Below are 14,623 nucleotides of genomic sequence, written 5' to 3' on the forward strand. Positions count from 1 at the left end.
CAGTGTAAAGTCTGTTAACAAGCCAGGCTTCTGTTAGTCTTACGTTAATAAACCTTTAAACTTCTCGGGGTTTTCACTGAAAAACGCCTGGGAATACATTTTAGGAACATGAATACTTTTTGTCTAGAAACCAAATTCAAGCTGACTTCCTCACCACACCAGCAGGTGGTGCTAATGTACTTACACGATTGAGTCACTTGTCAAGACACTTTTGTTTATTGAGGACCTTCTACAAAACAATTGTAAACTCGATGTGCTTCAAATAAATTGGAATGAAAAAATAACCATGACAAATAATCAATAATCAGTGATTGAGTTTAAACTCTGCCAATAAACCTGGTCTCTCTCTCACACATATTCACCTTATTGATATTTAAACATGTTAGTGATGCTGAGGTTCTTAGTAGGACGGTTCCGGAGGGAGGGGGGTTCTGTCTAAGGCCCCATATTACCTTGGACCGGTTCTGCATGAGCAGCCGCTGCGATGCGCATCTTCAATATTTTCTCTGATGTTTATTTTGTGAATTCGGCCCCGAGATTCGGCCCAAATGCTCTGGGCCGAATCTTCCTTTAACACTTGAGATTCTGCAATAACTTATACAGCCGGGAACCTCCAGCCCAGATCCCGTCAGCAGCGGCTTTAAACCGCCTGGTAGAAACGTTAATGAGAAGCAGAGCAAACAGTCAGCAGGCGGTACCGGGCGGTGGACCGACTCACGCTGCCTGTAGTGAACCGGGCTTTTAGCAGAATGATGAAGTTAAAGTCAGAAGTTTTCTCTGCAGCTGAAGCATTTCTGTGTTTAGGGGTGAGGAGGATTTTGTCCCACTATTGCAAGGACGATTATAAAAATATACAGTTTTTTTTAACGTCAGCATCAGACCTACGTTATTCACAAACCAATGTATAAAAAAATATTCTTGCCCATAATTTTATAGTTAGAGGACACAGATCCGCCCCCCTCCTCCTCACCATGGACCCGGTGTGTGAACAACATGGAGGTTCTGAGAGTCATTATTAGACCGAGGGCAGCCAGACTAGTTTATTTTGCTAACTTATATTTAGCTAAATATTATTGCTGAGGGGCACAAACAGGCATTCTGACATACAGATTAAAAATAAAAAAAATTTTTTTTTTTTTGAAAAAAACAAAAAACTCAAAAAGGCATCACGGATAAAAAGGGCAGAGGCTGAACTTACATGTTCACTCATTCAAGACATAACAAAATTAGCTGGATGATTATGCAACACAGCCTGACTGCAAAATAAAGAAATTGCTCCACTATCCCCGATTACTTGGGATTTTGCCAAACAATCTGGAAACAAATTAAAGCGTTCAGTGAAATGCATGAAGGCCCTGATCTGGTGCCAGATTTACCAATCCCAGAGTGTTTGGATGTTGCTCCTGGAGAGATGAAACCCACACCTGACGTTGACTCATAAAAGTTAATTGTGGGGTTTATGTCCATGAAATTGCAACATTTCCATCTGTACTTTCCGCCTGTATTAGTCCCACAAACGTTTCAAACCAACCGACCTATCGATGACTAAATATACTAAATATGTTCCAATATTTAGTGCTAAATAAAAACTCAGAGCCTGGAAAACGCCATGCCTTTTTTTCAAATCATGGGCAAGAATATTTTTTTAGACATTGGTTTGTGAATAACGTAGGTCTGATGTTGACGTTAAAAAAACTGTAGATTTTTACAATCGTCCTTGCAATAGTGGGACAAAATCCTCCTCGCCCCTAAACACTGAAATGCTTCAACTGCAGAGAAAACTTCTGACTTTAACTTCATCATTCTGCTAAAAGCCTGGTCTGTTTAAGACATCAAAACGATGTTGAATATTCAGACCAACACACCCAAATATGTGTGTGTTCGTCCGAACCAGAACCAAACGAGGAGAAGCAGCATTCAGCATCTATGCACCACAAATCTGGAACAAACTTGCAGAAAACTGTAAAACAGCTGAAACACTGACTTCCTTTAAATCTCAACTAAAAACCCACTTGTTTAGAGTTGTATTTGAAACGTAATCAATTACAAATTATTGACGGAACCTGACTTAATGTTGTGTTCTGATTGTTGATTCTATGTTGCATTGTGTTTTTGTGTTTGATTTGATGTAAAGCACTTTGAAATGCCTTGCTGCTGAAATGTGCTATACAAATGAAATTTGATTTGATTGATTACATCATTTTATCTTCACAAAGACTTTGTATCATTTTTCATTTCCATATTCTAACCCAAACCATTACTGGTACCTGAATAACCCTAAACCTATTCCAAACTTCACCAATACCTCAGTCTTAAACCCAACCCCTCTCTCAAACACAGCAGGCAAAAATTCAGGAAGTGACGAACTGCATCCTCTTCACCTCCATATAAACATGGTGGTGGCAGAATTATGGTGTCAGAAGGGCTTTTGTGATCCGGGACAGGGCAATTGATCTGAGTTGATGAGAAGATCATTGGAGTTAGACAGAGAACAATACTGGAAGAAAACCTACGAAATGGTGCAAAAGACTGAGGAAGAGCTTTACTTTGACCAGAGCACTCACTTTAACCGTCCAGCCAGCAATACAAAAGAACAATTTGGATATAAACTTAATAGTATAAACTGATCCAGTTCAAGACAAATGTAGACCCAGCACAGAATATTTTGTGGGACTTGGAACGTATTGGAACGTATCAATCTTAATGGACTGAAACTCTTGTGCCAAGAAAGATCAGCAGAAGTTAGCAGATATACAGTGGATACCTCCTTATTTACGGTTGTTGGATTCTCCTGTCTGCAGATATTTCAGTGGAGCACAACTTCAGATTATTTGCGTTGTGATTATTTAGAAAACATTCTGCCTCTTTTCATCTTTACCACCCAGTGTGAGACCCCAGTGTGATTTCCACTAATGACTACCCAGTAATCGGTGTGACCATCTCCGTCTCTCTGCACACTTTTCCTTTGATGTGGTTGAAAAGAACAAGATAATCTAAACTGTTGTTAAGCTTGACTTTAGCAGCAGTATTGGAGCTTGACATTTCTGACTTAAACAGCTGAAGGCTTTCAGGAAGCAATCAGGGCTGTGATTGGGTTGACAAAATCAGACAGGAAGAGGCTAGCGCTGGCCTCAGAGAGCTGGGAGCCCCAGTGGAGTGTTGAAGTGAAATATTTACATCAGGGAACGTGTCATTTTAGCTATTTTCAGATGCAAAAATTGGACTCCGTCTGCAACAGGCAGAATAGAATATACAGTGTTATTCCAACTGGAATTGAGAAACAAGAGCAAAAAGTACGAGGTCTGGTTTTCTGAAGACGTGTCTTCTTTTGGATCCTGTTTCTAATCATTTGGAACATCTGGAAAGTTGTTTATTTGAAAAGGAAAAGGACATCCGTGATGTTTTACTACGTTGCAGTAAAACATTCTGATCCGGTCCGGGAGTTGGTCGTTGTGAAAACCATTCCTGGTTTTGCTGCTTGGTACGGTGATGAATACGCAGGTTTAGGAGGCTCACAGGTTTTTCAAAGGGTTTCGGATCATTTCGTCACAGACGTGCGTCAGCTGAAAACGGAGCAGGTGTTGCAATTTTGCTCCCCAATCGAACCGAGTTCTACCAGACTGAAAACACACTGACTCGTGTATCCCTGGTATTCACGGTGTTCTCCTGGTGCCATTTTCCCAGCCAGTCCTCCTCAGTACAACCTGCTAATAATCACCTACATTTATAATGTTTGCAAATACACACCTCCGTTTAAGCCCTTTTATTTCTCTCTGCTTTTGCCTGACTGCCAGTGTAACATTCGACATGATTTAGCTAAAATAGCCAATAATTCAAATGAATGGATTTGATAAGCTTTTCAGTCTCTAAGCACCCTTTCATGTCAGATTTATGAGCGTTACCTTATCTCACCTGGATCCAGAGGTAGCGTTCACGTCTTCAAAGCTGTTTATTTGTCGGAACCTGCTCTTTTCATAATTGCAGCGCTGTGATTTCACACGCAAGAGCAAATTCCAAATGCCTCATACTACGTCGTATCAACCCTACAAACGACTGCTTGACAATGCAAAGTTAAAGCTCGAACAGAAACAAGGAGAAACACGTTGGGAGAAGGGAATGAGGAGATCATTAAAATTTCATTCTGGTTTTTTTTTTTGTGTGTTTTGGGAACAACACAGTGCTGTATATCACACTGGCAGTCTAATCAATGTTTGACATAATTTCTATCATTTACAGTATTACCCTGCTGGTCCCGACTTGTCTCTCTCTGGGTTTTTTTTCCCGGCCTGATGTGTTTTGCACGGGAATTGATCGTGCAAAACGGAGGACATGTAGAACATCAGACTTGTTAAACTTAGAATAACAACTGACAACTGTCAGGATCCTCCGTTGGACCAAATCCAAGGTTCGACTATCCAAAAAGTAACTTTGCTTTTGAAAAAAATAAATAAATTATTATTTCACTTGACACCCATGTTGTTTCCATCTTCTCCGCTGCAGTCTTGCTAAATCATGACTCTTTTGGATAAACAGTGGTAAACAGAGCTGAAGAGCAAATGAAAAGAACAAAAAAACAAAAAGCAAAGGAAAACAGATGTCAGATCTTGTGAGTCCGGTTAGGTTGCACTCCCCGTGGTTTATTGATTGGACTGAAATCTGACAGAATTGGAGACAAATTTTTTAATCATACACTCGGTCCTTTATGGCAGAGTGAAATATTCTGATGAAAGAGGCCAAAGCCATAGGGTCTTGTTTCAATTACAACATCAAAATGCTTTGGTTGTTTCAAAATGACTTGTATATGAATGGTTGGACCCAAAACGTCCCAAAACACCTTCGCTCAGAGCGTGACATCAACTCCGTCAGATTGTACATGCATAAGATAATGTTGACATAAACTGCTGTGACATGTTGGGATTGGAGATGTTTTAAAGTAATAAATATATCCACAGCTTCATTGTTATATGTACAAAAAAAAAACTCTGAGTGCTTATTACATTATATAAGGACATGACCTTAGACATCGTAAAAGGAACATATAAAGGACGACTAAACCGAGAAAACTACTCAGTCGTTGGGTTCTAGAGATACCTTCGTTCATCATCACTGAGGTGTGAAACTGGTAGAAACTCAAAGGCACAGAAATGGATTCTTCCCAGGCTGATAGAGAAGGCAGCTGAAACTGGAAAAAACTCTTTGGACTTTCATTGGTTCAAACCGCGATGGATGAAACAAACAGAGAAATCCCTTGGAATCCTCTACTGAGCCTCAAAATGGCATCGCTTGGGATTTTGTTACGATCTTAAAGGTAGCAAAATCCTTTAAGATCGTAAAGGATTTTGCTAGAGGGGTTGAGCTTTACGTCATGCTATGAGGTTATTCCTTCTCCAAAACCAGACCTGGAGTGTTGCTTTGATTCTTTCATTTATGTTTGAGAAATCCTTTAATCTCCATGGCAACCATTGAGCTGTGCAAGATGCATCGGTGGACCTAGCCCCGCCTTCGAGGACGAATCTCCTCCTCTGAGCTGCAGTTTCCGAGCTTCTGCCCCACTCAGCTCCTTCAGACTAGCCAGCAGCAATTAGCGAACACCTGCTGAGCTCATTATGGGAGATGCTTCTCGGAGCAACGCTGGTAAAAATGTTGGTAAAGGTTTAGAAGAGGGGTTGTGATGACTTCCTGAAGGTGGAGTTTCAGAAACAACTGGAGTTTTTACGACATTTGTCTTAGACACAAAGACAGAGTCAGGCTTCACCTGAGTCAGACCGACAACCCACCTTCCACCGTCGCCCCCAAATGTTGGACTTCTAACGAAAGCCTTTCTGCACAGACTTTAAACTTTAACAGTGTGTGACAGCTGGCTGGTGACAACAGGTGACAGCATTTGTGACGCTGTCGTGGTCAGCATCACACCTGGTGGGATGCACGACTGAACTCTTGATTTCTTTAGTTTTTTAGAATTTTCATGTTTGCTGCCTAGGCAATGAGAGCGATTACATTTTTTTCCCCAATCAGTCAGATGATCTTCCTGTCAGAGCAGCTGCCCTGGATCTCAGACAAGATAAAAGATTGAATGCATTCATGAGGTATTTATGAACAAGCCTGAGCAGAAAATGCCCTGAGGATGGTTGGAGACACGCTCACTTTTTAGATTTTATTTGTGCTTATGTCAAAAACAGTAACACATGTCAAATGTTCAATAGGTAAAGAGTCAGTGTTTTAAAACGTTGACCTTCATTTTTCATAAACCCTGCAAAACTTTGCCATGCTAAAAATGAACTTCTGAATCCATCCATCCATTTCCTGTTCATCCTTGTCCCTAATGGGGTCAGGAGGGTTGCTGGTTCCTCTCCAGCTACGTTCCAGGCGAGAGGCGGGGTTCACCCTGGACAGGTCACCAGTCTGTCGCAGGGCAACATAGAGACATACAGGACACAACCATTCACACACACACTCACACCTAGGGAGAATTTAGAGAGACCAATCAACCTGACAGTCATGTTTTTGGACTGTGGGAGGAAGCCGGAGAACCCGGAGAGAACCCACCATGCACAGGGAGAACATGCAAACTCCATGCAGAAAGAACCCGGGCCGGGAATCAAACCCAGGACCTTCTTGCTGCAAGTCAACAGCTCTACCAACTGTGCCACTGTGCAGCCTCACTTCTGAACCCATTCATGGAAAATAAAGTGAAGTCGATTCAAAGCACATTAACTACAAGTACTTCTAAGAGAACTTCAATTAAAATCCAAGAAGGAAAAATAGCTTCAACCTTAATATACCTTCTAAAGCTTTTAAGGGATAAGCCAACACAAGTGGAGTGGAAGAAATCTTTCACAATTTAAAAGCTACTTGAGCCCCAGAAATTGTCTGGCACAACGCTCAGAACCACATCAGAGGGAGGTGAAAGCTGGTTGTAAAGACTGTTGGAGGCAAACAGCTGGAAGGTTTTCACTCTGCATCCCGAAGGATCTGATGGAATGTTCTGAGCCGCGGATGTGCAGAGGAACCCGAGAGGCATGAGCTGCGATTCTGCAAAAGTATTGCGCTAATTCGATTCATTCTGTAATTTCAAATGTTGTAAAAACTCCAGTTCTTTCTGAAACGAGACTTTTTCACAGATTCTGTTTGAAATTACATCTGGTCGACACACACAAGGAGAGAGAAATCCAACAAAGAGAAGTCATGATAGAGTCAAATGTAAGATAAATCAAGGTACAGCCGCACACTAATCTGGAAACATGATGAAGTGAGATCAGAGCAGCCGTAATAATGGATCAGTCAGTCTAAACGTTTGTTCCTGTTGACTTTGATTCTCTGGTGTTTTCATTAATTGAACTGAAGATGTTATGAGTTATTTTACTGCAGTGTAGCTGAAAGGTTTCCCCTGTGCCTGACCTCTCCCACAGTTTGCTACGTTGCCACCTTACTCCAAAGAAGATTGCAAAATTTCTCGCACGGAATTTGACACAGAATACTTGGACATCAGAAATGATCAGCAGAAATCATGTCAATTCCCAGCCTTTGCCAGATGGATCCTTCAGACGTTTCTAGAAGCCCACTCTGCTCCTTCAGACTAGCCAGCAGCTATTAGCAAACAACTGGTGGAAGTGCTCATCTGTTATAGGAACTACTTCTCAGTGAAACATCCTATGTACGTTTGTTCCTGTTGACTATTAACCCTTTTGAAGGGTTAATAGAGGAGCCATGTTGTGATGACTTCCTGAAGGAACAGGAGTTTCTTAAAGAGACAGAGGCCCAATTTCAAGGTGTCAATTTATGAAGTCAAATTTCCTTTAAGTCATGTTTGATATTTTTGGCATTTTCCTAACAACTGACGGTAACATAGTTACGTAATTGTGCTATAAAATATCACTATATGTCTGGAAAATACATGAAACTGACAATAAAATAAAAAAAAATCAGTTTTTTCACAATTTAGAGTGATTTTTATTTTTTAAAGGTTTTAACCAATTAAAATCCGTTTTGTTACTTTAACAGAAGAAGATTTGTTTGAAGGACAAACTAGTTATTAGTTTCCTCACAAACTAATAATTCCCAGTGTGCGGAATTTTGAGGAAAAAGTGATTTCGGAATAAGAAAGAAACCCAAAACGGTGTAAAAAGTGAAGCACTCTGAATGTCTTCTTGTGGCTGCTGACACTAACGCACTCCCAGGGCGCATGCAGAATGATGTTAAAAACGCGTGAGCTGAAAACGTGTGCTTCTGTTGTAAGGAAAAGAAAAAGAAGAAAAAGAAGGAAAACCAGTAAAGCCAGACGCTGAACAGACAGAAGACGACACGTGGTTTGTTTGTTGAGTACCTGTATTTTATAGATCCTTTATGCTTGTAAAACCAATCCATGCTTCCACAAAAGGTCATAAAAAAATAATAATAATAAAAACAAACCGAGGCTTGATCACACAAATACTGTTGCGCTGGAAGCTTCGCCGCTCCGCTTTCTAATAGAACCATTTTGAAACAACAAAGCATCTTTAAAACGAAGCACTGAAATTATAATCTGAAGGATTAAAGTTGCATCGATGCACATCTGTACAGTTGACCCAGCTGACAGACGGTTCAGTTCTTTCTGTCACAGCCGAGCCGTCACACAAGTGGCTTCACCTTTTTTTCTGCAAACCAGCTTGAGGCGTAAACCGAGCAAAGCGTTCCTCTTTGAGCCGAGAGTCAGCATTTCAGAGATTCACGTTCAGCAATAACAACAGTTTAAATCTCCAGTACAAAGAAGAGCTGCACAAACAAGCTGCCTCTGTGTAGCATCCATAAACCTCCGTGTATTTTGTCTTGGGATTTTATTCCATAGACTGACACAAGTTGCACAAGCATTTTATCTTATTATTATTATTTTTTTATATTTAAAAAATAAGAACCTGAAAAGTGTGGTGTGCATATAATACGCACCACACTTCCTTCAAAAGGCATTTTGGATAATATAATCCCAGCTTTACGTAGCTGGTGCAGACTGACCTGAAGAGACGTGAAGTTGAGACTCTATTGAAGGCTGGTGGAATGAAAACATTGATTCAAATGTTTAATGTTTGCATTTTTAATCTGTAAAAAAAACCAGCAAAAAACCTGTTTCTATGTTGTTGTTTTTTTTCACTTTACAGGTATAAATTCCTTTAGGTTGGTCTATCACAGGGGTCACCAAACCTTTTAGAGACTGGGAGCTGCTTCACGGGTCCAGAGCAACACGAAGGGCTACTGGTTTGATACAGACATCAATATTCTTGGCTCAGCCTTTATAACAATAATACATATATGTATATATGATTACATGCTGCTTGATCATATTAATGTTAGGGACTACTGACAATAGTTATCAGTAATAATTTACCATGGCAGATATGGTTAATTGCTATTATGTGATCAGAAGTTCTTAGTTCAGAGTTTTAAGTTTGATTCCCTTTTGGAGCTTTTCTGTGTGATTCTAAATTGCCCACAAGTGACTGAGAGTCTGGATTGTTGCAGCTGAACAGCTGTAGGCACTGAGAGATTTTCCCTTAAATAAAAAAAAGGAAAGAAAAGTTATTGTATTTTTATTATTTTTTTATTATCCAACCCTCTTTAGTATCAACAAAATTGTGGAGAGAAGAAAAAGATTTTTGCCAAAACATGCAGCGCACATCAGTGTGAGACTCTGGGGGTCAAAGGGCAGCCAAAGCCTAAATCTTATTGGTCAGTTTAATTTTTCTGTAAACTAAAAATGATGAATGGAGTTTGAATCTCCCGTAGTTCTAAGATCCCGCCTGAGCTTTTTACAGTTCTGGCAGGTCGCCGGTTTATTAGTTGTTTTTTTTTTTTTTTGTAGTTTCACGAACTTAGAAGCTGACGGGTCACCTGTTGGCTGACACCAGCAGATGTAGAAAAAAAATTTCTGACAGATCGGAAGGTACAAAGCTATCACTGCACCTGACCTGCAATAGAACACCTCTCCATCACGTGAGCGTTGCACAAACCTAAACCACTAAACAGCGCACCCTTTTTTTTTCTTTGTTTTTTTAACACAAACGATGCTAAATAATAAAGACATGGAAGTGAAGCCTACTGGTAGATCCACGGAAAGAGGAGGATGTTGATTCCAGGTTCAGGTGGTGTCAGAGTCCAAAGGAGGAGAAAGTGAAGCAACAATGTTTGATTAATTGTGGAACGTTTCGACTAGATTAAATAGTTTAACCCAGAGTCTTAGCGCGACGCTCAGGAAGAGCAGCAGATGTCAGTTAACAGGTGACCCATCAGCTCTCCAGTTCGGGAAAAAGCAGTTCATAAACAGGCGACCCGCCAGAACCGACACGGTAAAAAGATCTGCTGGGATCCAAACCGCTCTTAGATCTACGGGAGGTTCAAACTGCTCATTCATTTTATGCTAACAGAAAAAGGGCCAAGCTGCCAAATAAACAAAAGCAAACTGACCAATAAAATTTTAGCACACAGTCAGATATGCGCTACATACAAGATGTTTTGACACAGAGGATCTTTTTTTTTCTCCACAATTTTGTTAATTGTAAAGAGGGTTCGATAATAAAAATATCAGAAATTATTCTTTTCTTTTTTTACTTCAAGGAAAATCTTAAGGTAGGCAGACTGGGTCCAGCCGTACAGCTGCAGGCGCTGCTGCCCTCCGATAAAATCTTGCAGGTGTCTGCGCAGTTCTGAACTTTAACTATAGAAAAGAGTTTTATGCATCAAGCAATTTATTTTAAACGTTTTTTATAATCAACTTTTTTTTTAAAAATCTAAATATAAACAAATGTTATTAATTCAATGTAAAAACATTAAATTAAATAATTTCTTTGACAGTGCTCCCTAATGATAGTGGCTATTTTTAGAACTTGCTCCGCGGGCGACTGACAAGGTCACCTGCGGGCACCGCGTTGGTGACCCCTGGTCTATCACAACGAGTCCCCGTAAAGAAAAAAAAAAAAAAAAAAAGTAAAAAAGAAACAAAACAAAAACATGTGGTTGTAGCTTTCAATAAGCTGTCTGAAAACTGACCAAAACCTGATTAGCAAACTCCCACCGGTTGTCCAACCGAAGGATAATTCAGCAGAATTCTGTTGAATGACTCAAACTGCAGCTGCACTTTCAAAGACGGAAAGAAATAAATAAGGTCACAAAATATATACACATAAGCTTTCTTTTTTTTGTTTTGTTTTTGTTGAAAAATCGTTTTTTTACACGTTTGCCAAATCACAACCAACCATATTAGCATTTCCACACTCTGTATCCCTCGTGACAACGCAAGCAGAAGGGTAGCAAGGAAACTTTGAGTTGACGTACTTTTCACAACATATGTATTTCCTCTTTGGTTAGCAACATTTTCAATGTTAAAAAAACAAAACAACAACAATGGCAACGACAATAGAGCTTTCCAAATGGATAATTTTGAAAGGTATAGATTCAAAACTTAATATATTGACTTTAAAAATAAAAATCTCTTTTTTTAAATTGCATAAACTTAAACACTGTACACATTTACAAACTTCTTTCACAACATTTTAAGCTCTACAGTTGCTGTATTTGACAGCCTCTCTACACCAGTAGTAAACACACTCATGAGAAGTCGGCTAGAAAAGCATCACCTTTTCTCTTTCTAGGGATGCAACGACACATCCAGCTTATAACATGGAGATTTGGGATTTTTTTTCCACACACACAGAAACCCCCCAGCTTCATAAATGTGAGCTCTTTTGGTAAACTAAGACATTTCAGTTCAAATCTCATCAATCTGGGTGATTCACATTTTAAAACAGTGTTTAAATGAAGCCCAAAAGAAATAAAAAGTTACCACTTTGGTTTAGTACTAATAGGTTGCATCCAGGTTTTGGCTAGGATTAGCTGATAGAAGCTAGGCAGTTAGTTCCCATCAACAGCTAGCCGGATTCACTTTCTCAGTGGGCTCACAAATATTTTCTACCTCGTCTCTCACTTTGTCACAGTTTTCTTTATCCAAATTGCTGCCGCCAATTTTAACGCGGTGGAAGCAGCTTCAATGCTTTTGTGGCTGAAGGTCGTCATCAACACAGCAGGGAAGTATTTCAAGAACTACTTCTTTCTGAACTTAAAGGTAGGAGTCGAAAACACAAGACAGTGCGTCAGGTTCAAGTCCCTACCTTCATATGTGGGAGCTGTAAGCATGGCTTACATTTAGACCATCAGATGAAATCCCATTCTGATGATGGACAGCACGTCAGAGGTCAGATTTCACACTTCCTGGAAGCACAATGATGCTGTGGAATCTCACAACACCACAAACTTCTCCTCGGTGCGCAGAGTTTCAAGTGAAACTTAGATATTCAAAATTTCCCCTTTAGAATTTTGATGGTACCTAGCAAAAGTATTCTTACCCTTTGAAATGTTTGACATGTCAGGTTTACATGTACATCAAACATCAATGAGGACAGTTGGGCTTTTTTTATGTAGAACGCTAGCGCTAAAGCTAGCGAAGTAGTAGCCATGATAGCTAGTTAGCCAGTAGTTGGCCAGCAGTAGCTAGCGCCAGCGTATAGCTAGCGCAAGAGTAGCTAGCGCTGCATCTTCTCATCTCCCTTCAATGGTATGTCTGGGATTTCTCCCCTTGAGTTTGATTTCCCAGGAGGCGGTTCATCCAATCGGTGAACAGAAGTTGAGTTGCGAACAATGATGTCGCGGTTTTGTGCCGTTTTTGAATTGTATTCTACATATGGGAGTGGAGGAAGTCAACAAAATGGTTGAGTCTGTGTTGGCCACTATTCCAAATATTGAGCAATTAAAGTTGAAGCAAGAGGAAACTTTAAGACATCTTATTGCTGATGTCGTTTGGCTTTGACTTCTCTTTTGGCAGTGGGGAGGGGGAGTTATTTATAGAGCAAATAATCTCTTCCTTCACGATCCAGCAGGTGCATTACAAATGTCACGTCCATACTGAATAAAATCCGATCCAACTGTTTAAACCGTAGAACAACAACATGCTGCTTTTCACCAAGCTACTCCGTAGGGAATAACGTCGCGGGTTGACAAGCTAGTAAACCTGTGGAAGATGGTGCTCTAGTCTAATGAGATCCAAATTCAGCTTTAAAATCCTTGGCACATGGGGAAAAATACCATTTTATGGTGAGGAACACGTTTCTGGTGATATTTGTTTAAAAACGTGGCTGGAGTTCATTACATGTAATCAGTCCTGACAACTTTAAGGAGGTTGTAAAAGAATTTTTGGCAGAACTTCAGTACTGAGCAGTTTTAAGGGCTTTCCGTGTAAAACAAGTGAATTCCTCCCTGTGCTGGTGTAAAAAGACAACATCCCACTAAAATAGTTTACGGTTTGTGGCAGTCGCACAACAACAACACAGGGAAAATGGTCCAACAGGTCTGAATACTTTCACCAGGTACTGTACGGTCAATGCAATACAGTTCAGTGCACCGGAGGTTCCTACTCAAACATTACATTCAGTTATTGGTTCTTCTAATAAGAAGAGCGTTCACATCACTGAGCGTCATGGGAGGAACACAAACACATAAATGCCTCAGCCTGTGTTCAGTCAAATGGAGTGATGTGACCTGTGTTGCTGGAGTTCAGCCAGCAGACTCTGTGACCAACGCAGCTGCCTGCAACGTCTCCTCTCATGTCTTGGACTTTTTTTGTTTGTGTTTGGTGGACAAAATGATCTAGAGGCTCATGTCTTCATTCTGCGACAAACAGTTCATCCAGGAAAAGAGTTGCCTGTGAAGAGTTTGATGAAGCGAGGTCATGAGTTTGGTCTTCAAAGCACAGTGTCGTTCGAGTAACCTAAGCTTTTCTCTGGGCTTTCTTCTGCCGCCGTTGCGTCTGCATTCAGGGAGATGTGTTCGACGCTCTGCAAGAGAAGATAAGAGGAAAGACAGAAAGTGTCAGTGTGTTAAAAGCGACAGGTTTATACACGTTTTATACAGTCGGACATGTAAAAACTTCAGTAAGACGCAGCGAGGTTTGTTGGTGAAATGTATAAAACTAGCCACTGTGGATATGTAACACCAAACAGTCCAAAAGAGAAAAAGTCTTTGTTAAACTATGTTTTGAATCCTTTTAATTGAAATTTGTTTTTATATATTAGATATGATCACAGATACAACAACGGCGCTTTACTCCAACCATGTTTAGACAAGCCTGTGTGTCAGTTTAAGGTGTTGGAAATATATTCCTCTCATTTATATTATTTCGCACGCCAAAAAAATGTGCAGTTTGAAAGAAAAAGAAATACCGGTAAGAGCAGTGGCAGCCAGCCTGATGAAGTTTCAGCTCTCCAGTCTATCCATTTATTTTTCTTTCAAATATGCTACCAGATGGTTCCCTCTTTGAATGAAACTCCTGTTGGCTCTGCAAGCTCAGCATGTTTTTGTGGCTCTGCATATAATCAAGCTCAGCTGCATAAAGCAGCTTTGTCAGAGGTTGGAATGGGAAGGTGTTTCCATAGCGCTGGAATGTATTTATCGCCTTTCATGCCAAATTGTTGGCCAACCAGTTTAGCTCTGCCAGCTGAGTTAAGCTGCCCCCCCTTCCCCTTCTTAAGAGCTCGGAGGTTCACTTATATCACAACCAAACCCTCCTAAGAAACAAATGTAAATATATATCTGACACAAAACTCAT

The 14,623-nt window shown here is 40.3% G+C and overlaps 1 protein-coding gene across 9 annotated transcripts in view; it reads right to left on the reverse strand.

Annotated features, from left to right (window-relative positions):
• Positions 1-8,307: 8,307 nt before the first annotated feature.
• Positions 8,308-14,623, reverse strand: part of LOC122821360 (A-agglutinin anchorage subunit-like) — a 31,005-nt gene continuing 24,689 nt past the window's right edge. For all 9 annotated transcript variants that reach the window (XM_044099193.1, XM_044099202.1, XM_044099200.1 and 6 more), the window contains one exon: positions 8,308-13,853. In XM_044099193.1, the coding sequence (XP_043955128.1) occupies positions 13,761-13,853 (93 nt within the window). In that variant the 3' untranslated portion in view covers positions 8,308-13,760. The remainder of the gene's footprint in view (positions 13,854-14,623) is intronic.

This window comes from Gambusia affinis, linkage group LG19 (assembly GCF_019740435.1).
Source record: "Gambusia affinis linkage group LG19, SWU_Gaff_1.0, whole genome shotgun sequence".
Lineage (NCBI taxonomy): Eukaryota > Metazoa > Chordata > Actinopteri > Cyprinodontiformes > Poeciliidae > Gambusia > Gambusia affinis.